This window comes from Leptidea sinapis, chromosome 25 (genome assembly GCF_905404315.1).
Source record: "Leptidea sinapis chromosome 25, ilLepSina1.1, whole genome shotgun sequence".
In the NCBI taxonomy this organism is placed as follows: domain Eukaryota; kingdom Metazoa; phylum Arthropoda; class Insecta; order Lepidoptera; family Pieridae; genus Leptidea; species Leptidea sinapis.
In genome coordinates this window covers 7,385,614-7,405,576 of record NC_066289.1, presented here as the reverse complement: position 1 = coordinate 7,405,576, position 19,963 = coordinate 7,385,614, and the positions used below count along the sequence as shown (strand labels likewise).

The 19,963-nt window shown below is 35.0% G+C and overlaps 2 protein-coding genes across 5 annotated transcripts in view; one reads left to right on the top strand and one right to left on the bottom strand.

Annotated features, from left to right (window-relative positions):
* LOC126972118 (5-formyltetrahydrofolate cyclo-ligase) overlaps positions 1 to 14,168 on the top strand; it is an 86,047-nt gene extending 71,879 nt beyond the window's left edge. Inside the window, exons 1-6 of one of the 4 annotated variants that reach the window (XM_050818708.1) lie at positions 1,334 to 1,373; positions 3,207 to 3,304; positions 5,209 to 5,329; positions 10,178 to 10,430; positions 12,839 to 12,960; positions 14,015 to 14,168. In XM_050818708.1, coding sequence (XP_050674665.1) covers positions 5,213 to 5,329; positions 10,178 to 10,430; positions 12,839 to 12,960; positions 14,015 to 14,110 — 588 coding nt within the window. In that variant the 5' untranslated portion in view covers positions 1,334 to 1,373; positions 3,207 to 3,304; positions 5,209 to 5,212 and the 3' untranslated portion in view covers positions 14,111 to 14,168. Of the gene's footprint in view, positions 1 to 12; positions 32 to 1,246; positions 1,374 to 3,206; positions 3,305 to 5,208; positions 5,330 to 10,177; positions 10,431 to 12,838; positions 12,961 to 14,014 lie in introns of those variants that run through there. The other 3 variants (XM_050818709.1, XM_050818707.1, XM_050818710.1) reach the window with 3 other exon arrangements.
* Positions 14,169 to 14,774: 606 nt separating this feature from the next.
* The window catches only part of LOC126971994 (uncharacterized), a 39,649-nt gene continuing 34,460 nt past the window's right edge, over positions 14,775 to 19,963 (bottom strand). Inside the window, exon 6 of the mRNA XM_050818519.1 lies at positions 14,775 to 19,490. The gene's annotated coding sequence lies outside the window, so the exon portion shown is untranslated. The remainder of the gene's footprint in view (positions 19,491 to 19,963) is intronic.

Below are 19,963 nucleotides of genomic sequence, written 5' to 3'. Positions count from 1 at the left end.
GTATACGAAAAAATCAAATCACATTTAATCAGTAAGAAGCACAAATTTAATTAATTTTATTTAAATATTGAATTTATGAAATGAGCCCTAAAAGAGATAATGTATGGAGCGTTGATAGCATTGTGCGTTGATAGGGGGTGAGGTGCGGGAAGGAGTTATATTGGTCATTGGAATTTGGATACAATGCGCTGCGAAGAAATGTGATCGAACACTGATTGGTTTTCTCTGTGTTCTGAAAGTAAAAAATATCATTAAATAGTACTCATTTATACTATAATCTAGAACTACAAATAACCTTCAAAACACAGTCAAGTGATAATGTTTCCTTGAAGACTAACCTTCGAGCTACTGATAATAACGCGTGATTATTAGATAACAGTTAAAACGTGTTAAAGATTGATGGTTCGTGAATGTCTTCCGTTTAACTCCAATTGTTAAAAGGTGTGATATTTCCTATCTAGGATGTGACTAAGGAGTGTCTATCAACGTACATAAATACATATATTTAATTGAAGCGTATTTTTGAAAATATAACATCACATATATGTGAAAATAACATTCATAAATGCATTTTAATAATTACAAAGTCATACTCAGATTATTTTGAATTTATGTCTATGTTTACTGCTATTTTATATGGGATTAGAAAGATTAATGAGCGAACGAGTACTCTTTTGCAACTCCAGAGAAAATACAGGAGCGTCGCCGTCTACGTGATTCGGGGTTATATTGTGTAATGTGTATTTTATCTCTTTTGTACACTTGACTACAAATTATGTATTGACAGACCATCTAGAAAAGGGTCAGGTGTGCAGTTTTTGAAGGTCGCATTGGCCTTATCTCCTTTACTACTGGACCGTATTAAACACGACTTTATATATTATATTATAAATAGTATAATAAAATGGGATATATTATTCTATAGGATATGCTATTTTTTTATATCAATGTATGATTGTAACGAATATATAACTCACGCAGACGAAGTCGAAAGCAACTGCTCCTTTTAAATGAAATAATTGTATACAATTATAGATACACCAACACTGGCATTAAAAATTTAAGTGTAATAATTAAAATATTTAACAAGTAATAGTGACATCTACTTTAATTAACCAAATCCTTTTACCAAATCTCTTGAATCTTGATACATTGATTATCTAGTACTCATGACAATTAGCGTACCGTACTTGTAGTATCGCTGAGATGTAATAGATGGCGCTGAAAACGAACAAGCACCATGTGAGTTTGTTTTGGTTATCAGCTATCGTTGTGACTTGGGAGTTGGGGTTAACATAACACGCTTCACCGTGTTATTTGACATTAGTAGCCGATATTCATTCATCATTATTACAGTGCCAAAGAAACAATCGGTAAGTAATAAATTTAAAATTATTAGGTACATGATATTTAAAGTTCGGTTACGGATTCAATCAACTGTTTTAACACAATTTATTTAAAGTAGGTATATTATGTAGGTAAATACTTTCTGATTGCTATAAGAAATTATGCTATCTATGAAGATAAATATTTATTTTATATTTATAAACAAGTCTTGACCGAAAAGAAAGATTATATTTTTATTTTATCCAGTGCACCAATTATCCCTGTGGTATAAGCGCATAGCTACCGACAATCTGTATGGAACAGGTATTCTATACAATTCCTGGGCAATGTGAATACCCGGGTTGTCCATGGTGTATGAAATTAAATATAATGCATTTTACTGTCCAATATATGTTTAGAATAAGTAATGTTAATACATAATTCCATGTGCTTCGATTCGAGGTAGCTCGGTAATTAATTTCAAGAATATTCGATTGATATTATTATATCAATCGAATTGTGATATTCAACATGTTGATATTCAACATTTATATTTGATCCTAATTTAAAATTATTGGTTATTGAATTATAACTAGTTTAACAGGCAGATTAGAAAGAAGGAAAGAAGCAACCCCACAAACTAAAATCTTTAAAAAAAGCCTTTCCAAATTTATTATAATATATTGATGCTCACGTTTCCTAATATAATTATCAAACATAGTTTAAAACCTCTAAAACATATCAAAAAAATTATGCTTAGCTCATAACATACAGGGGATTAACTAATATTCATCCCTGTCTATTTTTTTATTTAAGTATATTACATACATTAATAGACCAGGGTCGATAATTTTTGAAACCAAAAGGAAATTATAGTAGAATAAAACCCATCGGAAATGGAAGAGAATATAACATAAGTAAAAGGAAAAATAAATTACGGGCGATCTGAGGTCGGGAAGTGGAAAATGGGGGCGTGCTTAAGGATAAAAAACGGTTTTACTCGATTTCTGGCAAAACCACAAGTCGTATGGAAAAAAGCCAACGTGAATTTCCGATTGAAAATAAGGTTTCTTTTTCGATATTTGAGTTAAAATAAGGTGTTAAAAAAATTAATATTTCAATTCAAATAAATTACTGTGTATTTTGGACATAAAAAGGTAAATATTCACCAAATTTCGTGGAAAAAAAAAATTTTTGTAAAAGATATAAATAAGAAACTAAAAACTTGTTTTTTTTTATTTTTCACATAAATTTTGAGGTTATGGGAAAAAACTGTAAAAACAAAAGTTGTAAATCTTTTTATTACCTCCAACTTTGCCATTTAACTTTTTTCCATACGAGTTTAGGTTGTTTATTTACCCTAATACGTGGGGTGTATCTTTTCCACATCCCGAACTCGGATCGCCCGTTATTTATTTTTGCTGTATTTTTTGTTATATTCTCTTCCGTTTCGAATGGGTTTCATCCTACTATTATTGTTATTTTTTCACTTTTTATCATTTTCAAAGGCTGCACTGGTCTATAATATACGCGCTGCAAAAAAGGGCAGCTAGGTAAATAACCTGTTTCACTGGCATCAGTAGATTATTTCATAGTTCTAAGTACCTTGTATCATCTACTTTAAATAAATATCCAAAAAATAGTTTCGTTGTTACGTCATTTCATTTTGATGGATTTAATGAAAAATGATGCCAGAGTCTAAATAGAGCTAGCTAGCGTATCTGTCCCCTTGCTAAAATGACAGCTTTTATTCATCTGGGCATGCTATCGATGCCATTTTTAATTGTTTATTGTGGAATACGCTTTCACTGCGCAATTACATTCCTTAGCTCCCCGATGTTTTGTGGACCGGGCTGAACCGATCTTACTCTTCGTTTTAGATCACCCCAAATGTGCTCTATGGGTTTGAGATCGGGACTTCGAGCTAACCAAACCAAACGTCGAATCCTTGAATATACCCTTTCACATCGCCAGAATGGTGAGTGCGAGCATTATCATTCATAAAAATTAAATTTTCTCCAAGAACCGTTAATGCGGATTGTGGATACGTAAGGAATTAGGACTTCTGATATGTACCGGTGTGCATTCAAAGTGCGTTTTCTATGAAGTCTTACTCCGTACGATCCAATATATTAATCGCTGCCCAAAACATAACTGAGCCTTCACCATGAGGAGTTATTTCTTCAAAGTAAACTTTTGCGAAACGTTCCCCTTGCCATCGCAGTACTCGCCGACATCTGTCCTCACCATGTAGGTATACCATGTAGATATAGTAGATATTCTGGCGTCATTCGAGAATAATCCTCTACCCTAGTCCTCAAGAGTCCACGTCGCACAATTTCGAGCGAAGCTAAGTCTAAGCTAAGGCTAAGCAACTCTGTGCTCGCGGAGTAATTTAGGGCCACAGGCTGGTCGGCGACTGCTGCATATATTGGCAGCGAAAAGTCTTTTCCTGGCAGTTCATAAGCTGGTTTACTCACCTTTCACTTCCTCTAGAGTCTTTTTGAGGTCAACATAAGAAGATTTGCGATTTCTCAATGCCTGGTTCACCAGAAAGCGGTTATATCGAGCTTCTGTGCATGGTTTTCTTCCAGACCCAGGCCTTTTACTGACGGAACCAAACCACCAGTCTCTTAATATCGTTGCCAAATCCTCTGGACAGTCGAACGACTCACATTTAGCCTCTGAGACACATAACATTGACCCTTCCTCAAGTATTGCTATAATTTTGCTTGCTGTTATCTTTGTTCTATCAACCATTTTAGAGACCGCTTAATAATGGTATCAAGACTTAAAAATATCAAGAAAATATGAAAATCCGACAGATAGATAAAGATAATTATATTTAAAAATGCTTTAGAGCTACTACGAACTAACAGCGGTTCCCGCCACGTTATGCAATTAATTGCAATTTTTGTTAAAGTCTGACTATTTCTTAAATTTGAATTTCGTTTTTTTTTAATGCACCAGAACACTTCATAAATATTACCAACTGCTTAATGTTCCCAAGATTATATTAAGCTCTGGAGCACTACTCCCAAACCCTAATCCACCAATCCTCAAAAGTACACAATCTACGTAGTAGGGCTAAGTAGGAAAAACTTACGCATCAAAATCAAGAGCACTGCAGATTAAACAAACACCTCTAAATCCTAGGCCTCAAAGATTGCAGAGCGTGTAGATTCTGTAATAGTGCAGATGAAACCCCGTTACACATCTTTCCTCAATATGTAATCTCTTTGGGAAGACCAATTCTTCAACCACTTGAGATATGTCAGTGATAACAAAAGATACCTATAGTAAGATTCATGAAAAGAATCAATTTTTGCTCTGAGCTATAACTTACAGCTGCTATCGCAAAACCGTATTGGTCGCAGTGAAACAGGGCTACCCTGAACTCTATTACAAACACTTTACCAACTATAACCATCTCCTTCTTCTTCGCGAGACTCTCCAACTTGCGAAAGTTTGCAGTCAGCAGTGAAAACTCAACTTTTTTGTTCTTCGTGAGGCGAAACAAGTCTGCCGCACTCGCGGTTCCCGTCCACTATCAGATGTTGCGCAGCCAAGACTTTTTTTCTGCCACCTACGAGTTCGTACCTCTCGTGCCAAAGCACGCGCCCCAAATATGCGACTTTCCTGATCTTGATAGTGTGCATGAGTTCGCGTTTTAGATTGACGCGGCGCAGTACTTCCACATTGGTGTCCTTGTGAGTCCAACTATTGGCCAACATTTCGAAAGCTTCTATACGTTTCCTGGGGTCTTCTTTAATAGTCCACGCCTCACATCCGTAAAGAAGAATGGGCCAGATGTAACAGCGCAGTAAACGAGTGCGCAAGGAAAGGGAAACCATAACCATACCATAACTGTTTATCTTTCAGAAAAATGAGTCCAAGAACACCGAATCCAGCCAAGGCTCTGATCAGAGAGCAGATAGCAGCACGTATTGCGACGCTGTCTGCAGAGGAGAAGAATCGTCAGTCGAGTATCGTGTATAATAAGGTATTTTATTTATCAGGTAACATCCACCCATAGATTTAAAATATCCTAGAGGTTAGACTTTCTGACCGCCCGATTATATGTGACCAATTTGAATTAGTCAATGTGTTCATTAGCGGGTTAACATTCATAGTAATAAGCAGCTAATGCCATACGTGGCTGACTGTTGACGACTTGGTAATCAAAATCGGTTACAGTAACTATAGATTCACTTTCCTTTTCTATTTTGCTGTATCACTGATAGAGATTGGTATAGTTCTTCTCTCACATACAGTCTTAAATGCTAATGACATGTATTTACGAGCATTTTTATTTAATAACTGGACGACCGAGCATTGCTGGGATTTTTAAGAATGTACAAAATTTGAACAAAAAAAACTAATAGGACATCTGCATTCGAAACGGGGTCTTCTGCTTTCCGAATCACCCGCGGATATCCCATCTGAGCTATTATAGTCTTGTATATATAGTGGCGAAATTTACCTTTGTATTATAATGTTATTGTAGCTGTATCCAATTAAAACATGGATAAAAACTATTTTTTTAAAAATTGAAACCTAGCTAATGTATGTAAACCTATTTAATGTAATTTAATTAAAATTTATTTAAGTTTCAATGAAAGTACATTTACAACTTTTGGTTGGTTGCACCTAGAAAAACAGAAATTCTCTTTGTTACATACATTATATTTTTGTAGGTTTGAATTAAATGATTTTAAAACAGACATGCCTGCCAGTGGGAGGCTCCTTTGCACAGGATGTCTGCTAGATTATGGGTACCGCAATGGCGCCTATTTGTAAGCAGTAATGTGTTAACACCATTGTGTTTTGGTCTGAAAGGCGCTCAATAGCTAGTGAAATTACTGGGCAAATAAGCCTTAACATCTTATGTGTCAAGGTGACGAGCACAATTGTAGTGCCACTCAGAATTTTTGGGTTTTTCAATCATCCTGAGCGGCATTGCATTGTAATGAGCAGGGCGTATCAATTACTATCAGCTGAACGCCTTGCTCGTCTCATCCCGTATTCTCATAAAAAATGACAATATCCACTGCGTTTTTCTAGGCAGTAATAAATTAAGTGACACAGCAATTCCAATATTAAGTACTCGTAAATTTCATAAATAGTTCAGCTTGCGGTTATCACATAGCTTAAATACTATGATAACATAATCATTAACATAATTGTTTATATTAACCATAAGGTTACTAGAGGAAATATTAGCTAGAGTACTTAAGGCCAACGTGCTAAGGTTAGAAAAGAATCCTTCAGAATTATGATTATTGATATCTATTCCACCTTCGCACGACACGCCACAAGTTAGGATCTCATCCTCACCATCTGGATGTGTGGTGGTCCTCCACAGTGCGGTTTTCAAGGAGCTTTCTTCCACGTACTACAAAGCTGTGGAATGAGCTTCCTTGTGCGGTGTTTCCGGGATGATATGACATGGGTACCTTCAAAAAAAGCGCGTACACCTTCCTTAAAGGCCGGCAACGCTCCTGTGATTCCTCTGGTGTTGCAAGAGATTGTGGGCGGCGGTGATCACTTAACAACAGGTGACCCGTACGCTCGTTTGTCCTCCTATTCCATAAAAAAAAAATATCTGGACGTCCGAGCCTTGCTCGAATTTTTAAGAATGTACAAAACTTGAACAAAAGGGAAACTAATAGGACATCTGGATTCGAACCGGGATCTTCTGCTTTCCGGATCACAAAATGTCCCATCTGAGCTATTATAGTCTTGTATATAGTGGCGAAATTTACCTTAATTAAACAATTTATTCAAATAAATCAAATCTTATGACTATATTTACAACACTATGACTCCATAAAATTAAAACTATCATTACGAGGAAGCGTACCTAAAATACTGGCAGCATTTCCGCGTTGGATAGCTAGGCTGATCCGTTGACCGAGATAGCTGCCAGCGCTGGTTTCCAGTAGCCTTATTGAGGCGCGAAGATAGTATTTTGAACATTCTCCGCGCCTCTGGGCCCCACGGGCCACGTGTCTCGACACCAAACGGCACAAAGATGTATGAATCACTGAGATCACCATATTTGCGACGCTGCTTATATTTGACCCCAGCTCCAATTAATTACAACACCAATTTACCTTTGTATTCTAATGTTATTGTAGCTGTTTATCATTAAAACACGGATAAAACTATATTTTGTAAAATTGAAAGCTAGATAAAATCGTTGGAGCCGTTTCCGAGGTTCAGACAATATAAAGAATTGATCCTTTAAAGGTAAGATATAGTTTAAGAAATAAGTTCAAAAGGTATTTTTTATTACAAATTTTAAACCACCTACTAAAATATAATAAACAACAAACATTTCTTAGAGTAGGATGCGATATATTCAGAATATTATCGTATCCTTCCGAATGTATCGTTGTCGATTTTGCGAGTAGACCTCCAGAAGTCCGTCGACTTTCGTATGACGATGTCGACGCCAGGGAGACATTGCCTTTTATGGACATTATCAACCTCTCCCCCTGTCACTTTGCACAACAGATTTCGTACTTGCAGAGGATGAAGTGAAGAAGTAATGTGCAAAAATTATTGCGTTTTGGGCCTGAAGGGCGGCATAGCTAATGAAATTACTGGGCTATATCTCAAGGACCCTGAGCGGCCTGAACGAACTGGGTATCAATATCACCGGAGATTAAATCATTCAACTTCGATTCGCAGACGATATCGTTATTACGGCTAAGACCATGGAAGACTTAAGCCATATGTTCGATGACCTCAATACAGCTTCCCAAGGAGTAGATCTTAAAATGAACATGTAAGGACGACATGTTGGTAGCTCCCCCCCATGTATTTTTTGTTTTCGAACCCATAATTGAGAATCGATCGAATTGATATCTAACCGAATTTCCGGAGTAAGATTTACTGAAATACATACAATAAATAAAATTTATATTTTATAATTACGTCCTCCTAATTAGATATCTATGGTTTTATCTTTTGTCCTCGTTTTCCTTTTAACTAACTTTAAATTGTCACTATTGCTCTATACCTGTTGGTGAAACTGTGAAATATTAGGGATGCTATTACCATGACATGGCAGAAATGATATAGATAACTACTGTGAGATGGCAGAAATGTTATAGACAACTATACCATGAGATGGCAGAAATTATATAGATAACGACGAAAACATTCTGATTAAATAAACATGACTTTATTTAATAACCAACTGTGTGAAAAACGGTAATCAGTTGAGGTCAGGTCGGAGGATATCTAAATGTAATTGCTGTAGAGTAAAATCAGTTTCTTCAGCAGTGCAAAGCTTTGCGTTATCATGGACGGCTTCATAGACTAGACCAGACACCTACAGGATCCCAGAACACTTCTATAATTAAATATTATTAGATATTTCGAAATATAGAAGATTGTTAAAAAGTTTGTCTGGATGAAGAAAGGTCACGATGATAACATATTTTAATGACTTTATAAAAGATAACACAGCTTGGAAATGGGTCGTTTGTCACCAAAAAGTTAACGTATGGAGAAGCTATCCATTTTCTGTTTTTTTTTAAAGATTAACCCAATGTTCACTGCAGCGATAAATGCGCTGAAGAATGAAAGCGATAAACCTGCTCAAGTCCAATAATTGTAAATCTAAACATAGATCCTGTAGATGGAGCCGTAATCTAAGAGTTGAACAAGACACACTCAAAGACCTTCAGGGTAGGGAGCAGTGTACCCAACTAAATTTTCTTGATAATACAAATACAGTCACTACTTATCAATCAAACTGATATAATAATCGTGGAGTTCCCCAGGGAAGTGTATTGGGGCTACTTTTGTTTTTACTTTATGTAAATTACTTTCCTAAAGTGACTAATTATCGATCCCTAATGTTTGCTGATGACATTGCAATTGTTATATCGTCTCACATTAAATATGACAAATATATTGAGCATAATAACGAGTATGAATTAAAAATAAATATGAAATTGGATAAAATAATCAATGGCTTGGCATGAATAATATAAATGTTAATTTATCAAAGACAAACTATATACAGTTTAATGTAAAAGGACGTCAACAAATGCAATTAAATATAAAATATAATAATGCAGTTATAAATGAAATTGATAATGTATTTTTTTGGGAATACAGATTGATAAATATCTCAACTACACTAGTCATATTGACAAAGTTTGTAACACCCTAGAATACGAACAGAACTCTATATAAATCAAGAAAATCAAGAACACAATTGACATAGACAAACTAGCCAGAAGAATTAACATGACCTGGAAAAATATTGGAGTGAAAAAATCTATACTTTCAATAATATGAATATTTAAATAATTTTTAAGTTTTAGCATGCTTTTAATTTAAGCTGGATAGTGGCAACATATTTAAGATCTGGACATACCCTATTCCTAGGCAAAATAAATAATTTTATTTCATAATTTTCAAATTTACATTCCCTACGGCACTCTATAGGTTGGTTCAGTTGATAAGAGCTCTCGAACGGAACAAGAGAGGTGCGGGTTCGAGTCCCGCATCGTTTATAATTTTTATATATTTAATTGCAGAAGTGAGGGATATCGCTTTAAAATAGTAAGAAGCTTATTATGTCATACAATTTTATCTTTCAAAATTAATTTCAAGCTCTAAGTTAACAAATACATGCATAAAAAAATTTAAGGCCAGCAACGCTCCTGTGATTTCTCTGGTGTTACAAGCGAATATGAGCGGCGGTGGTCGCTCGTTTGTCCCCCTTTTCCATACAAATAAAAAAATACCTAAAGTATAAACATGAATAAATAAGCCACAAAAGTATGCATTTTGGACTGTTTGTCATGAAGTATTCTTAATACTCCAGGTAATAAATCATCCCCACTACAAGTCAGCTAATCGCATAGCCTTGTTCATGAGCACTGACCAGGAGATCAACACAGCGCCCATGATAGCCCACATCAAGGCTCGCGGCGGCGCTGCCTTCGTGCCTCAGTATGCTGGCGGCATCATGAGGATGCTGAGACTGGAGGCGGGAGACGAAGACAACATGCCACTCACCAGGCATGGAATAGCGCAGCACTCGAAGGACCAAAAGCGGGAAGACGCCCTAAATGATGGTATGTTTTTTTTATTATTAGCGAGTAAATACAATAGATTTGAGTACTTCTAAACAGACATTATAAAGAGATTCCATTATTTATATGTTTTTGTAATTGATAAACTTCTGGAAAGGGCGAAGCCAGGATGGACCATAAATTTTGTAAAATATGCTAATGAAACTTCCAACGAATTCAGAACGGCTGTTTCGGAGGCTAGTTGAAAGAAAAATACAAGGACAATAGCTAAACAAACATTCACATTCACAAAATTTCATTCATTGGGTAGGTTCAAAAAAGCGCGTACACCTTTCTTAAAGGCCGGCAACGCCCCTGTGATTCGTCTGCTTTTGCAAGAGAATGTGAGAAGGAATTATTATTATTATTATTATTTATAATAGACTAAGCAGCTTTCGCTGATGCATCTATATCATTTGCCATATCTATTCAAATGTTTGTCCAGTCTATTCTTAAACTGATTAATAGATTTTGATTTAACCACATCCTTGGGCAATCTATTCCGTATATGAACAACTCTGATGATCACGAAGTGTTTTAATGGATTTGATGATGCTTATTGATATTCTAGCTTCCCCTTAGTCTAGGATTGCTCTTTCTTGGAAACATGCTCTCAAAATTTGGTACATTATAATAATTATTTAGTATTTTGTATGTTTCAATTAGATCGCCTCTTTCTCGCCTGCTTTGGAGGGTGCTGAGTCCAAGCTTTGTAAGTCTTTGTTCATATGTAAGATTTTTCAGTTCCCTAGGCAACTTAACAACAATTCTATATACTCAACAAAATATGGATTCCAGACCTGAAATGAATACTCCAGTAATGGTCTGATATACGTTCTATAGATTTTTAAAAATGTTTTCTTGGTGATTCTGAAGATTGCTTTTCTGATTAGGTACAGAATTGAGTTGGCTTTGTTCACAGTAGCCACGATGTGTGCTTCCCATTTGAGATCACTGCTTATGATCACTCCTAGGTCTTTTTGTGTATCTACCGCTTTTAGTTGCTTATTGTCTAACCAATATGATACTCGGGGATTCTTTTTTCAATATGTAGAACAGTGGATTTGTTGACATTCAGTGAAAGTAACCATTCCTTTGTCCAGTGTTCAATAGCTTTTAAATTTTGTTGTATTTCAACCTGTTGATGTATAGGGTTCCCGAAGAATTTGGTGTCATCCGCGAATAATGAGAAAGGGAGACTTATAACATTTTGGAAGTCAGTTAAGAATTAAGTGAATAATATTGGTCCCAGTACAGAGCCTTGTTGTACACCGCTGCGAACAGGACAAGTAGTTGACATTTCGTTCCCAACCCTCACGTGAAATTTTCGATCATTTAGGAAGTCACTAATCCAGACTAGCAGTTTACCACGTATGCCAAGTAACCACTGCTTCTTTCCAGTCTGTTGGGAGTCTTCCCGTTGCAAAAGACTGATTCATTATTAAGGTAACTTGGTTAATGATGGCGGTGCATTGTTGGAGCATAATAGCAGGAATATTAATATGGGGAAACTGTAGTGAAGTAAGAGATATATTTATTCAACAGAAAAATGTATCAGAATTTTAGAAAATATTCAGCAGATGGATTAATGTAGACCATATTTTATAAAATACAAAATTTCATTCGGACTTATACTCAGCACTACCAAATAACAAGCGAAATAATAGAAATTTAAACAAATTAAAAATTCCCCAAACAAGTATGTCATTAGTGTCATCGAGCCCTCACCACATGGCAATAAAAATTTATAATCACATCCCAAACGATATTAAAAATAAAGAGAAGCCTTCTCTATTTAAAAGACATCTTAAAAATTTCTTAGTTTCAAAATGCTTCTACGATTTACCTGAATTTTTTAATTACACTAAGTGTGAGAATTAGTTATAAATTATAATATGGTCTATATTTTTAATATCATAAGAATGTATAAAATGTATAAGACTTATTTATTTTACGTATAACATTGCTGTGCCCTTGCAGGGCGTCACATATTGTCTACCCATTAATGTACCTACCACCCTATTGTAAAATGTGACTTGCAATCAAATATTTTGATTTGATTTGATTTGATATTATCTGGACCACTAGCTGTCGATTCATTAAAAGTTTTTTAAGCCTTTAGAACTTTCTCTGGTATAAATACAATGTTATCTAATGATACCTGTACTCTCTCAATGTTCACATCTGGTAAAATCCCAGGTCACACATATGCGTTTTCAAATTGATCAACAAATATTTCAGCTACCTCTACTGACATTGTTGTGACTTCATATGTTTTTGGAATGCCACACTTCGTATTGGAAAATAATTATTGAATTTGTGGCTTGTGGTACTAGTATCTTACATACCTACATAAGTTTTTTTTTAATTAAAACTCGGCACCATAATACCTGTGTGATTTCTGATTTCAGGGCTAGATCTGATAATTGCTCCCGGTGTGGCATTCACTAAAAATGGTGGTAGAGTGGGACACGGCGGAGGATATTACGACAAATATATAGCACATCTGAGATCCAAGCCAAACGCACCTAAGGTAATACACTACTCTACTTACAAATTCAAATTCAAATATTTTTATTCAAATTAGGATTCAAAATCACTAATTGCAACTCAAAAACTACAACCAATTCAAAATAGGCTGACTCAGATCTGAGAAGAACGGGCACAAGAACTCAGCGGGCAATTTTTTTTATTGAAACATGGATTACAATGTAATATCGTAGATAAAAGATTTATAATTAAAGAGCCTGAGGGTGTCCTCTTCATTCCCAGTCTGTGGTATCATTAAGAAAATCATTTATGTTATAATAACCTTTCCCACACAAACGTTTTTTAACAATTCTTTTATATTTCAGAACACATTAATTTTGTACTTTTTTTGGGATCATATTGTAAAAGCATATACATCATCCAATAAAAGACTTACTAACTCGACTTAACCGAGTAGTAGGCATAGCAAGTTTACGTTTGAAAAAAGTACAATATGCTTATAATCAATATTTTAATCATTTATCGCAATTATAATGTTCTGGGGAGTGTACTGAAGAGCTGTTTGACATGATTCGCTCGATATGCCACAAATTAGGATATCACCCCCACCATCTGTATGTATGGCGTTCCTCTACAGCGCGGTTTTCAAGGAACTTTCTTCCACGCACAACCAAGCTGTGGGATGAGCTTCCTTGTTTCCAGGACGATACGACATGGACGGCTTAAAAAAAAGCGCGTACACTTTTCTAATGGGCTAGCATCGCTTTTTTCCTTATTCCATTATTTTTGTCCCCCTTTTCCATAAACAAAAAGATATTCAGGATATAGCAACATGAAACAAGATAATAATAATATTGAGACACTTTTTAAACAAATTATCTTGCCCCAAATTAGGCATATATCGCCTGTGTTATGGGTTGCAAGACAATGATATATTCAATACAATATACTTACTTACATACATAAATACATATAAACATCCATGACTAGGAAACAAACATCCATATTCATCATATAAATGCTTGCACCTACCGGGATTCGAACCCGGGACCTCTAGCTTCTTTCGGCGTCTTAACTAAGATGTAACTTACTTCCAGGTCATAGCAGTAGCATTCAACTGCCAGGTATTAGACGAGGTGCCAATGGATGAGTTTGATCAGAAGATTGATGGAGTCATCTACGCGGATGAATAAATTATTATTTTTCTTAAATATTGTTATACTATTAATATCAGTTCGCTTTATTAATCTATGTTGTAAATTTTTATTTATTTATTATATCCATAAATTTTAGTGGGAGGCTCGTTTGCACAGGATGCCGGCTAGATTATATATGGCACAAATTTCTGCCGTGTAAGCAGGAATGTGTTTCGGTCGGAAGGGCTCCATAGCTACTAAAATTACTGGGCCTATCAATAGTAGTGGCAATCAGAATTTTTAGGTTTCTCAATAATCCTGAGCGGCACTACATTGTAATGGGTAGAGCATATCAATTACCATCAGCTGAACGTCTTACTCGCCTCGTCCCTTACTGACATAAAGAAATTGGATCTGCTTATATTATGCCAGGCATATTCAGTTTCGTAATTTTGTGTTGTACGCATGATAATAAAACTTTAAAACACCAGAAATAATTTGATTTAAATCACGAAAGAGTTTTACGCCGATAGCGTATAGAACTACCAGATATTTTACGCACTATCCCGTTTACTTTCTATTGGGGGTAAAACGGATAGCCACGCCTATACCGCTACAATACTTATTGAATGTATGCCTTTAAATTACTGTGACCAAATGATTGTAGCAGGAATATATGTCTATAGTATAATAGTTATAAAATAAACTGTTTTATTTTAAATGATATATTTTAAATAGATAAAAATGAAAAACTTGTCTATAAAAAGACAAAATGATAATAAAAAAAAAATTAAACAGAACTTACGTTATTTAAATTACATTATTTATCATTTAGTTACAACTTGTTTAGAGAAGCCTAATTTCTAATAATATTTACATACCGAAATAATTAAACATGTTTTAATCAACAAATTTTTTTATCTTATGAATAATTAACCGCTAGATTTCATACTTCTTTATCACAGACTAATTATAATAACTGTCAAAATATATCTGCTGATATTAAGACTTTGAAAATATTCTTTAAATTAATCAATCTTAAACCTAATATCTAACACTAATAATTCGGATATACGGATATACATTTATAATCTACGTTTTAGGATTTTGATATCACAATATTAATTAATACTATATTCAAATTCTTAATCAAAACAATAATCTAACTAGACAAGACTGTATATAAAAATCAAACACAATTATACACTTACACAATAATTAACCTAGTTATAAATTTTTTCTACATTTTAATACAATCTTTAAATAGAGTATTATAATAAAACTTTAAAATCAACGTGTTATAGTCTAAACACATCGTAGGATTTGATTCGAAACTATCGGACGTGGTCCGTTATCGGATCATATTCGATGGTCCGATGATCTGGCCGTACCAAATCCAACCATGTGTCTAGGTTATAAACATTGGATAGTTCTTCTAAAAACTGATTGAAGGTGATATAGACTCGCGGTACACAAAAATACAAACTTAAGAAAACACGCTAATTTCTGAAACTGCTGGACAAACATTCATGAAACTTAGCCTGGAGCCACCATTGAGGCTGTATTTGATCAAACCGTGCCCGGAGGTACATTAAAATAAGCATTCATACTAATGCAACCTAATTTACGTGAACGAAGTCGCCGACACAGCTATTTAAATATTATATTTTTTAAGATAAATGCTAAACTATCAAATCATGCCTTTAATTGTAATATGGAACGTATTCATAAAAATATACAGAAACAAAATGGCGTCGCACAGCCGAAAGAAGTTATTGCTATAAAATTTAGTAATAAAATAATATTTTGTTTTTTTTTTTCTGTTTGGAATTCTTAATTAAATGTACTTTTGGGTTCATCTGATAGTCAGTGACCGCCATAGCAGCATGGTAACGATTTTATCAAAGATGACGAAACACTGTAAAACTGAAATAGATGTGTATTTTAAATAAAAAAAAAACTAAGTTAGCAAATTATTGACAAAGTTCAATAACTGATTGTAATTCTGTGCGTATGGATGTACTCACAAAAGTGAACGAAGTACGAATTCACAATGTTATTCATAAATCTCTAGATAAACTTGACTTCTCGACCCATACGTATAGTCTGTGTCGCCCAGGGCAACATGTTTCACATTGCATGACAAAATACAAAATGTATATAACTACTTGTAAATGTGTAGTATATTATAAATGTGAATGTTAGTTACACTAGAGCTGAGAAAAGGACATAGGCGAAAAAATGCGAAAAAATAAACGGGGGGGTTGAAATTGAGGATGGATTTTTTTTTAATGGGAATTCGTCATTTGTTGTGTGGTAAAGGTTACTAGCATGTACAAAAGATTTAGAGACATACAGATTATTTAAAGTAGTGTTACAAAAATAATAGTAATTTCTACAAATTAGCTCCCTTATGCAGGGAGTCAATGACATTATGACGAAAGCAGGTTGATGTTGAATTAAATAAATTGAGTTGCTGATTATTTTGAGAAACTGTATTAAATTGGCGACAAATACGATTGATGCAGGAGTCATAATATGCTAGGTTAGTACGGCTACGATTATCTTTAAATATGTTTTTGGTACAAAATGTACGTTTAGGGATTTTACAATTGAAATTGAAATTATGTGTATTATATTAATATTTATATTATTATTTGCAAAGTATCCTTAAAAAATGAAACTGCTGCAAAAAATTCCACGTGGACGAAGTCGCGAGTAAAAGCTAGTATGCAATATATACGTAATTAGGTAATTATATTAACGTCAATACTTCGGTTGACCTATTGTATAACATGATTTATGTGTGGTTATTTAATTAATTAACCTTACCTAATGCAAGAACAAAATTAATCAAGGTACAGTAATAATTTTGAGGAGTTTGAGTAGTTTGATTTGGAGTAAGATTTAGAGTATTCACTAAATGTTGGACACATCTCAGGTATAATTGATTATTTACACAAGAGTCTTTGTTCATGTCGCGGGTTCTGATATTTTAAAACAAAATAAGGCTCTTAGGTTAAGGATTGGTCTCCGCTACGCTCCAACTAGATACCGAAGGCGTAGTCGCAAAGTGCAACTAATACTACGCACAAGTGAGACAATCTCAAACGATGTGTGACGTAGACGTGTTCTGTTAAACTTTGCCAATAATTGAAACGAAAATGGTGGGTTGTGTACTAAAACTTTCTTAAAATAATATAACAATAAACAAGAAAAACACTGGGATCACATGTCATCTGTAAGCATTTTGTATTTTATTAATTTCAATGTAAAATAACACTAAATTACAAAAATTTAAAGATGCCATTGAGTGTCAAGATGCCACGTACACGTGTATCTTTACAAATAGTACTACAATATAAAGTTACGCTAATAAAAAAGGTATTGTGGTATCTAGTTAGAGCGCAGCGGAGACCAATCGTTAATGTAAGATATGGCTTTTAAAGAAAATGCTGGACAATCACACGTTATCAAAATGGAATTTAGCTGACAAGGGCTTGTAGTAGAATTTTGCTATAAATGGCGGTCTGTTTGATAACAAAAAACAACATTTAGAATAGCTTCTTGCTTTCGACAAATGTTTAATTAAATATTGGTTTCTTATAAATATAATGATTTTCGCTCTGTATGCTTTTAATTGGTTAAATAACATTTCTTGAATTTGGCAAGGACTAGCAACCTTTTAGGTACATATTTGGTCTTCTGACCAATAACGATACATCCAATTTAATGAATTGTGTAGCAATTTCCAATTATTTATTTAGTGGAGATAATACGAGAACAAACGATCTCACGTCGGGTTGTGTGAGATCATCATCAGTATACACACAAATAGTTCGTTTCTTATAAATTATCATATAGCATGAATTTAACTCGAATTTTAACTGACGTTATGAAATAAACTCTTTAGGCGCCACCTCCACGAGATGATGATATAATTCTCGTGCGCGTTGATGGCCGACCGTAGCGCCCCCGCTGTGAGAACGCAGCGAGCGTGCTAGTAAAATAAATCTTAAAAAATCAATTCCACAACGACATAACATTACATCCTTACAAATAGTTTTATATATATGTGGAACTATTAAGTACCTATCATAAATTTTAAGTATTTAATAAGTTATCATTGAAAACTTGCTGTGAGTTCTCACAATAATTATAAAATTAAAATAAAACGACATGCCACGATCAAGCGAATACGCTGAGCGCGTCACTCGCTAGTGGAAGTAGCGCGTTATATAGATCTGCACTTTTGGCCTTTGCAGCAGTGCCAGAATTTTTCGTGACTGACGTTCTAGCAGCTATCACAGAAGTCACTCCTAGCTCAAGCACGGAGGGAAGCATTGGTATAGTACTAGACTTGCGTCGGCACTCTGGCGCATGTTTGACTTGACCATTAGATGTCAAATTTATACAAAAAATCATGTCAGCTGATTAAAAGAATTCTGTTAACCCACCTTAAAAATTCGACGATTATATTATCTCTATCTACCATTATGAGCTCGGCCATCGGGTTTAGATATTTGTTATATTATGTATCATTTTGGCTATATTACTCAAACTGTCAGAGCGAGTACACATAAGGCGTTTTGAAGCGCGCACTTTGGTAACGTGCGTTTTGAGAACCAGTAGTTCTTTTCTAGGTGTACAAACGCAAGAGCGCGTTTCTGATCAGGCGCGCGTCGAACGCGCGCTTTGATATTTTCGTTCAAACGCTCGTTGGGAGGGCATCAGCCGCGCGCTTCGAGATACATGAGCCGCCATTTTGTTGTACATTTGAACACGCGCTTTCGTGTAGAGTGGACGCAATTCACCAAAATATAGAACGAGCACTTCGATACAGACGTATTTATCAACGAAATCGAAACGGAGTATGGACGCCCTACTAACGCTCGTAAAACGCCGTGCTAAACGCGCTGTATGTTCGCTACCAACGCGCGCCTATCGCAACGCCGAGCGCCTTATGTGTACTCGCCCTCACAAGAGCCGACGAAATCAATAATTTTGCTCCATTGAGAAAAAACACCAAAGGTGCGACTATGTGCATTGTTTCTTACGTTTGCCTATTAGATATCGTAATAACCGAAGTTAAAATTAAAACCTTTACAAGAAAATATTTTCTCGTAATTGATTCATATCTTATCATAAATTGAAGAAAGCTATGCGGTCTAGAGGCTTTTGCTCCCCTTCCATCTTTTACTTGGTATCGGAGTAAAAGAGTTAATAGTTTTTGATGGAAAGCTGACTGAAATAGAAGCTGTCAATACTGACAAATCAATTTAATTATAGCAACAACGACCGTACCGGTTACGACAGTCCCGTAATATTTTTTTTTATATATACATATTAACTTATACACCTAAATAGTTATTTTATGACAGGCTGGTACTGATGCTTGTCCTCCGTTTTTTTTCAATTCCATGGTCTGTTATGTTATCTGAAACAAAATCGTATTATTATGTCTGTGAATTTTATATTATTTATGAATTTCTTGGTAAACGATTCTGATATCATCATCATATCAGCCCGAAGACGTCCACTGCTGGACAAAGATCTCCACGATGATCGGTCCTGCGATACCCTCATCACACGTATTTTGGCGATCTTGACCAGATCGTCGGTCCATCTTGTGAGTGGCCTACCAATATTGCGGCTTCCGGTACGAGGTCACCAATTCGTGGACTTTACTGCCCCACTGGTTATTTGTCAGTCGAGCTATGTGCCCTGCTCACTGCCACTTCAGTTTCGCAAGCATTTGTGCTTTGTCGGTGACTTTGGTTCTCCTACGAATCTCCTCATTTCTGATTTTGATATACTACTGCATAACTATTAAGAATGGTACTAAACGTAAGATGTTGTATTTCATGGAAACGAAGGCCTTTATTTAACTAATTTCACATCGGTCCGTTG